Here is an 8,997-nt window from a genome sequence, read left to right as displayed (position 1 = left end):
TTGCGCGCCACGTACACAACCCAAGCCAAAGCCTGACGACCACCAGCGTACGGCTAAAACCCTCGAAAATTACCGCACAGGGGCAAAAGGTCGAACACCCGTGCGACATGTCGGCGGACGCATCGCTGGCGTCCAGGACCAACAACAGCCTGGCCTTCTTCTTCCTCATCCGATCACTGCAGCAGCCATCACCAACCACAAGCAGCAGTTTCAAGTTGCAAACAATAATCCGTGATGATTAATTACATAAGGCACCAATACGATCCAAAAGCGAACAAAAGCGTAGAAAAGAAAACAGATGATACAAGCTGTTGTATTTATATGGTCTCCATCTCCTACCACAGAGTGGTAATCATGCAGTAGAGCAAGACACCGATCAGATCCATCGTCGCATTACACGGTCGCAGCTTGAAGTGGCCCCTTGGTTTGGAGACCCTGGGCACGCTTAGGCCTCCACTCGGTCCGACCCCTCACGATCTCGGCCCCACATTCGAGACGCAGAAGATGCCGGCACTCGATGCCAGCCCCGGGTGATCCTTCAGGGGCGCTGCCATCGCCGTCGTCATCGTCGACAGCCGTGAGCGATTGCAGCATGCTGTCCTTCCCGCATTCCCTCCTGTATTCTAATGTCATTCCGGCGAGCTCATGGCTCTCCAGGATTGAGATCGGGGCACTCTGCACACATAATAAAGATAAAAAAAGGAAGGGTCATCATCTAATGGTACATAAATACTTGATCATGGAAGCATCGGGTTCACAGTAGGTCCACCAGCCTAACATTATTATAAGATGATGCAAGTGGATAATATTCAAAAGCCAAAACCCAACATAATTGCTGGCCAGGAATGTTCATAAAAGATGAAGCAAACATGAGAGGCAACATGGGGTGTTACTCCATGGACCCAAAACCATGTGCAGCCACCAACCCTAAGACCTAAGAGTTCTTTAGGTTGTAAAAGGTTAAAAGATCCTCCTGCGTGCAATTCGATATAGAAGTCAGAATGAAGTAATTAGGAGCTGATGGTTTGAAATTTTGTAGGTCAAGAAAATTAAAAAATGACAGAAAGATGTTGCATATAGCTTCAGCAGCTAAAATAAGATCCTGTAATGCATCATAACAAGCCTGTCGGTGTTTAAAAATGTAGAATTTGTGAATATTCAAGACAACCAGGCATGGACAGAAAAGTTTGCTGAAAAACATAATACTAAAAACATTCAAGCTAGACCTCTAATAAAATAGCTTGTTATGTGACCATACAACTAGTAAAGACCTTATACAACATCTTCAATACTTCCACTATAAGAAACTTAAACAAAGACATTTCTAAGAATGAACCTGGCTATCTTTGATTTTCAATATGATGACAACATGGAGAACAAAATTCTCCAAAATGAAAAAGAAAGAATTAAGCAGAGTCAAGGTGTAAACTTATGCGGTTTCAAGACATCATTTTCTATTTCTAATAAATATCTTGTGACCTTAACTACATTACCTCGATGATCCAGCCAATATACTTAACATTGTTCACATGTTGGTTGATATCCAAATCACCCCATCGAGGCTGCATTTAATAGCAAAGAAGATGCTTATAAACCACATATGTGGCATGAACAGGAACAAATAGATGATATAATAAGTACTAAAGATGGAGTTCACAGACATACAGTCAGCCCCTTTCGAACATAATCTGCAGTACTATCATCAAGCTTTGCTAGCTTTCTGCTATCATCCTCTATAATAGGACCACGATCCACAAAATAGGATCCTATTTCTGCCCTAACTTCCTCTGGAATTTTAGACAATTTCCTTGTCTGTTTGTTCATCATTACCCACACACTGAAAGTGGAAGGCCAAAGCCAAGAAACATATATAAGCCACATAACATTTGCAAAAAAAAAAAAAAACATTAAGAGGTGAACAATCGCAAATTGCTGTCGCTGCATGAGAGAATCTGTGAAACTAAATGCAGAAACCAACCTGGTTGCTCTCAGAACAGTTTTCCCTGTTCGGTAGTCACGAACATGCCAGTCACGGCGCATCCCATTTTTCCCAGATGGAGCCACCCATGAATCTACTTCAACAACATCTTCCCTGAAAAGAAAAGGTAGGTTGTGATTCCCAATTTTAAAAACAATGCATACAGAAACTACTATAAGATGAACAAACAGTACATCAGTTTGTTCAATCTAGCAATGAAAAGCTATATTTAAGGAGGGTGATCTAGTAACTGAATATAAACCCATTAATGAGGCTGATCTAGGAACTGACATAAAAAATCAAAAGCAGTCGTAATCCATAACACAGTCCATGTTAGGCAAGAAAGGAGGTAACAGTTAATGCAAAATCAAAACAAGAGTTCAAACGACTATTATGAAGAGCTTGACTTTTAAAAGAACTTAGTCAGCTTGTAGGTCACAACACTGCCATTAATTTCTAACTTAGCGTTTTTGTAACTGCCTCCATAACCTGAACTAGTGCTTCCGAATGATACAACTTTGAAGAATCGAAAAATAATTAAGACAAATTCTCCACCCATGCACCGAAGAAAATTTATGGTACACACAGAACAAACAAGTGGCAAACATGCATGCGGAGAACTAAAACAAATTCCTTGCAGCAAAAAACTTGCATAGAGTTCAAGCAAATGTGTCTAAGGTGCTAAGATGGGTTATCCTTTTAATTGATTGAGAAAATAAAAAATCTGACATGGGGAAAGAACGCACCAGGAAGGATATTTTTCTACAATGACCTGCATTTTTGTGACAACCCAGATCAAATTTCTCTTGCTCATTTCAGGGGTCGAACCAAAGCCATCACCTAGGAGGCCAACGCTCCTTACATGGTTAAGCGCTGTTTCCTGCACAATATACAGAATGAGAGGATGCGTTATCATTGTGAAATAAAAAAAAAAATCAGGTGAACCGAGCAGTTATCTTCCACCAAACCTGTAGATGGTTCATTAAAGTCTCTATAGAAGCTGTTCGATCTGCCCCGATCTCATAAGACCTGATGGAGAAATTCTGCCTGAAAACTAGCCCATCTGGCATGATCTTCCCGAGCCCAAATGCATCAGCAAGCATGTCAGGCCGCCTGGGCTTCCAGTCAATCAGGGTAAATTGCTTCTCCGCAGCCAAGAAGATAGTTGTTATGGCAGCAAAAAGAAAGCTCCAGTCCGGCAGTTGATTGTAGAATGTTCTCGGTGCCGATGGAGAATCTTCCTCGACCTTTTGGGCTTCAGTTTTCAGGCCGACCTTAGTACCGTTGACCTTAGGAAGTGCTTGGGCCTGCGCCTTAACCTCCATGGCACCTGACACTGACATAGGCTTGGCTACAATGCCTCTGACGCCCAAGTTTTCAGGGCCTTCACCAATGGCTTTTGATGCTTTTGCTGAAACCACAGACGAGGAAGACGGGCCGGGGAAGAAGGCCGAGGCCACCGCCATGGAAGCAACCATGATGATCGATGGAAGGTTTTCACGCTCCCTCTTGATTACCCGGAATTAAAGATCAATGACAGCACCTGGAGACGTGCCAAATACTAAATTTTCATCAGAATGTGGAAATTAAAGCTCAAAAACGATTGGTGGATCTCATTAATCATCATGGACAACATCTTACCACCATTTCCAAAAAAGGAAGGAATTTTTCTACCTTTATTTTTTCTAGAATCTTATGCACCAAAGGCGATCTAACTGAGACAATATTCCCACAGAAACTAAGGAAATGAAACGAAAACGGGCAATCTGCACAGTGTTGAAAGGCTAAAACATTGACGAACTTTCAAATCAAAACATGTGTCCGGAAATATCAACCAGCAGAAATTGTGAATCATCAAAGCCGCCAGCAAACCAAATAATCTATAACGAATTTGATGAAAAAGGAATAAGAAAAGGCCGCATCTTTCCATCAGCAGATTCAAATGCTTCGACACGAAACACAAAAATCCAAGCGGGATCCAGATGTCAAAAAATCCCTCTTTGAATCACCCCACATGGACATAGCTCAGAGCGCGTCATACCCAAACCGTAGCTTCACGAAATCTTCCTTCAAACCAACAAAAAGGGGGGAAAAATTAAAAAAATTTGACAAAACAGAAGCAGAAAACCCCAAGCCGCCGCTGCAAAATCCGATCGAGATGGACCGTACTCCGGATCCATTCTGCGAGCAAATTAAATCCTAGAGACACACAAATGCTGAAAGAAGGCAACGGAAGTGGGAAAAGAGAGCGATGGCAAGAGATCCGGTCATAACCTCGGATTGGATGCGAGGAAGAGGAGACAAGTGACGAGAAGCCTCCACCGGATTCCTGCGCTCACATATGGGTCACCACGCGGCCTCCTCCTCGATCCCTTGCCCTCCTTCCTCTAGGGTTTGAGCCGCGTCCTCCTTCCGGAAGAGAGAGATGGAGAGGGGGGGTGGAATAGAAAGGAGCGAGCTTTTTTTCTTCCTCTCTTTTTTTAGCCTTTTGTTATTCCAAAATCCAAAGCCAGCGGTGTTTTGGGGAGGAGGACGCTTTATTATACATCTACGAGAGTCACCTCCCGCCCGCATAGATCTTTCTAACGTTTCCAACGCATAATATTACATGTATTACAAATGAGAAAAAAAAAATCTCTAATTTAATTTACTCGACATTAAATACCATGAAATTTATGACTATTTTTCCTGCATTATGTTTACTCGACGCCTGTAAATTGCATCTCATTATTTGGATTTTTAATGAATATAGACAGTTAAATCGATTTCAAATTTATTTACTCACAATTCTCATTTAATTAATTATTTTAATTTATATATGTACGTCGCCATCACTTCTGTGTGACTTTATATCTACCGTCCGTTCTACAAGGCATCAACGATGTGGTATCATCTAAAAAAAACACTCTCTGGAAATATACTCACATTTAAATTCTTCGAACTAATATTATTCTCTTAAATTCTTTTAATTAAATTAAGTAGAATCTTATTTGGTGAGCTCATGCTTCATGGTTTCATAAGATCGACACCGAACAGTCAATAAATGATTAGGTCGAGTCAATTTCATGACCACACTAATTACCTGAGCAATATTTGATCCTATCCATGTTTCTCATTCCACCTCTCATTGTTCAATTAGAAGAGAAAGCCTTAACAGAAGAAAAATCTAATATCGATGAATTACAGACTAATATAACCTAAGAATACAGCAGTTGGTCGATGCAACAATACAGTATTTTCTATGTTATATTAGTGTGTATATATAAAAATTTGGCAAGGTAAGAAAGATTCGGAGAGAATCCATCCCGGAGATCTGTTCCAGGGGCAGATCCAATTTAGGATCCATCTACTTACAGTTGAGGATCTGATCTGCTCATTAAATGATGCTTCCTATTTTAGCTCATCAATGGAGAGGTCCAACTTGATGGAGGTTTGTACTTGAGAGGAACACATACCAGTATGATATGGATGGATTGCCACCCTTTTAATTCCACGTCCAAGTAAGAGGAAGTCCTTTACCTCTTCATTACGTAATTATCGTGTAGGCTCCAGCTTTGAGTAAACATACTGCATTCTTCTGCATCTGAGTTTTTTCTGCTGCTGTCAACTTCCACCTGATGTCAAAAAAGAGATGTTTAATGGATGCCCACCTCGATCGATGTTGGCGAGGAATAGCATCCTATGCCTGTTGATTGAATACTATTGTCCAGGCTCCAGTTTAGCAGAACCCATCGTTTTTCTTGATGTGATTTTTCAGCTACTGTCAACTGTCCCTCCTGTAGAAAAGGATGATGTTCATTGAATTTGACCTGCTGTTTGATGTGAGAAATCTGGGAGACCATGTCATTTCTGCCTCGTTAAACATTGAAGTATCATTAGAAATTTGATTTGAGGTTTCAGCTCATGTCTTCTACAAGCCAAAAGCATGACAGCCAACTACTCAGCAATGCATCCACCTGCTATTGACTTCCACCAAATCCAAACACGACGAGTTTGTTGCCTCCTTGGGAGAGGAGAGAGGCGTTCTGAAGCTTCGCAGATGTGTGGCTACCCATGCAAAGGTTTCCAACGTCAACAGTGCATGAAAGTGAGCCTCTTTATGAGACTGCCACCCACAAGCAAATGGTCAACATCACACCTTTGTACCAACTTTGGGATCTTGCTGCTGAAGACGCCCCCAGTATGTGTGACCAGCACGGCAATTCAACGTGTGATACTTGGAGCTAAAGAGGGAGAGGAAGAAGCTGGGTTGGATGTCGTGGCTGTCGAATTGACAATGCAGCACAAAGAGTCCCACAAGCCCAGTGCTAGAAATTTCCATCGTCTGGCTGTGTGGAATGTGTTCATAATATATTGCGTCAGGAACTATGCAAACCTCTCACCTTAGTCTTCCACATGGCTCAGTCAAGATTGGTGTGTCAACACAATCTTCAACATGGAATACTGACAAGCTGCATCCTTAAACAAGCCTCGAGATATCACATTTGTTTTAGACTGCAGGAGAAGAGTATTTCCAGGGTAGAGAGAGGAGGTCAGGGTTAGGTCATATGGCAACAGAAGAACAGTGCATGCCATTTGTTTAAGATCTTAAGAAACTGATCATGTCACTTTTATTTGCTGAAGAAGCTTGTGATCAAATCTATGTATCTGACTTTGGGAAAAACCAAAGAGATGGACTTGGTCAGTCAATGAACAAGGCAAATCGAATTCTTTCTATCCCTGAAGAAGGCTAGTCAAGGTAGGAGAGAGTTGTTGAACTACACCTGTAAGAACAATGTTGTATCTGCAAGACAACATTGTGATTCTACAAATGATACCATGGTACTGTGCCCAACTCAAACTTTAATCTTGGCCATCTACATAGTCCAAACATGAACTTGGAAGCTAAGCCTTGCTAAATTATTTTGAAAATATATATCCAACATGAAAGGTTCCCATCAACAGGGAATCTAAAGTGGATTAATGCATGTAATTTTATCTCTAAATATGAAAATTTTATTTCCATGGTTCAAATTTTAGTATCGGAAACCTGTCCTCTTGACATGTATAGAACATAATAAATTTATATTTGATTTGTAAGAATTAATATACATAGTCTTAATTTATAAATACATTTTTTATTTAAATATCTTACTTCATTTTGGTCTACAACTTTTGGATACTAAGATATTAGTGTAATCGGATCTAATCTCTCTAAGTTCCGAAGCATCATAAATGATTGAAAGACAATATATTTCTGCTTTATTATGGTTGGAGTAGTTGTTGAACTAAGAATCAATTTCCTGTTCCGGTGGACTACAATTTTTTCTTTTCCAAAAAATATTGAAAAAAATTAAAACAAAATGAAAATTGGTGATGCACTAATTATTCTTAAAAAATATTTCTAGATAAATGTCAATCATTGACATGATTGCGGCAACAATTTACATATGAAGAGATTTGATAGGAACTTGCAATCCGTTCATTAAATTTTTGAAGACCATAAATATGATAGATAAGAAACAACATCAAATTTGGTGGGTATTCAATTTCACTTCTGATTTGCTTCGTTGTGGTCGTAGCAGTTGGAACTTAATTCATCTCTCATTTACTTCTCTATGCTCCAACTAATTGAAGTCGACATGTATTTAACATCTGAATTCATTAAATATTGAGGAAATCATGTTTACAAACACCAACCAAAACCTACCTTCATCCGTGACAAAAAAGAAAAGAAAAGACAATAGAAAGAAAGTGTTACCAGTAAGCTTTCTTTTTCGTCCAATTCTTCCATAGTAAACATATAAGTTACTCATGAATCATAACAGCACCAATAAATTTGTAAATGCTAGTTGTTTGGGTTTATGAATGTTTTGTCGTAATTAAGATAGGTATAAAATTTTTATTTTTATTTATAGTTTTTTATAATATATTTTTAAGTTTTATTTTATCTTCTCGTACCATTAATGATAATCATTTAATTTATTCTAATGACTTTATTATTAGGTCTCCTAACGGTATGTTCATTCATCTTAAATGATTCTTTTTCCATTTATCCTTTATCATCATCTTAAATGATTTCATCTTAATTTATTATCTATTAAAACAATACTTAATTATTTATAAAATAAAAATATTTTTTTAATAATCTTTCATAATAATTTCATATATTCATCTTAGTTATACAAATCTTTTATATATACATTAACTACTTAATACTTAGATCCATAAAATATTGCTGCTTTAACAACTATCACAAAAAAAAAATCTTTTAATCTTAAAGTACTCTATCTATAATCACTTATAAAATTAATGATTTTGATAATTCAAAAATATAAAAAGTGATTTTTTATAATTTATGGTACATAATTTTTATATTTTTCTGACGTAATACCCATAGCCTTAGGTTGGATCAGTTAACTATTAATTGAACCAGTGGATGAACCAATCGAATTATTGATTTAATAATTTTATATTATATTTAAAAAAATTAAATATATAACATTATAGGAATAATTTTTTTGAGGATGATGGAGAGTACGATAAGAGAGAGTAATAAAATACATAAATTTATATGATAATAAGTAATGAGTTGATGATGTTGCAATCTTTTTAATCTAAAATATTAAAATTAATAATCGAACATGTCAGAAGTTTAGACGCCCATTTTTTCAAGTCCGGATTTTATAACTATAATTTTAGTTTTTGGGCCATATATTTATAGTGATAAAAAAATCCTTCTTTTCCCATTATAAGTTTTGAAATTAATGAAAAATAAATTACATCTCAAAAATTAAAACTCCCTTTTAAAATGTGACAGTCTCAAATCATCTAATAAATATTACTATTAATTAATGTTCAGCTATTAAATCACAGATGAGAAGCACATCGAGTGTTGATTGATGGACTGTTGATGTAACTGGGCCGGGACACGTGCGGTGGTTCAGATCGACACGTACGTTGGTCCAGTCCGGCACGTGCCTCCCGGACGAGTCATCCTCGCTTGGTTCGGTGGTCCCACTCGCGTGAGGGCGGCTCGT

General features: G+C 38.1%; 1 protein-coding gene across 2 annotated transcripts; it reads right to left on the bottom strand.

The window, feature by feature from the left end:
* Positions 1–215: 215 nt before the first annotated feature.
* On the bottom strand, positions 216–4,492 carry LOC103975330 (palmitoyl-acyl carrier protein thioesterase, chloroplastic). 2 transcript variants are annotated; one of them, XM_009390261.3, is made up of 7 exons: positions 4,253–4,492; positions 2,947–3,521; positions 2,725–2,858; positions 1,979–2,092; positions 1,666–1,837; positions 1,494–1,562; positions 216–675 (listed from the first exon to the last, which is right to left on the bottom strand). In XM_009390261.3, exons 2-7 carry the CDS (start codon positions 3,454–3,456, stop codon positions 394–396), a joined length of 1,281 nt encoding a protein of 426 aa, XP_009388536.2. In that variant the 5' UTR covers positions 3,457–3,521; positions 4,253–4,492; the 3' UTR covers positions 216–393. The 2 variants fall into 2 exon arrangements, with proteins under 2 accessions (XP_009388536.2, XP_064995851.1); XM_065139779.1 differs by lacking the exon at positions 4,253–4,492 and having other exon boundaries at positions 2,947–3,539.
* Between the last annotated feature and the right edge of the window lie 4,505 nt (positions 4,493–8,997).

The sequence above is a fragment of the Musa acuminata genome, chromosome BXJ3-2 (genome assembly GCF_036884655.1).
Source record: "Musa acuminata AAA Group cultivar baxijiao chromosome BXJ3-2, Cavendish_Baxijiao_AAA, whole genome shotgun sequence".
In the NCBI taxonomy this organism is placed as follows: domain Eukaryota; kingdom Viridiplantae; phylum Streptophyta; class Magnoliopsida; order Zingiberales; family Musaceae; genus Musa; species Musa acuminata.
This window is presented reverse-complemented; position numbering and strand designations above follow the sequence as displayed.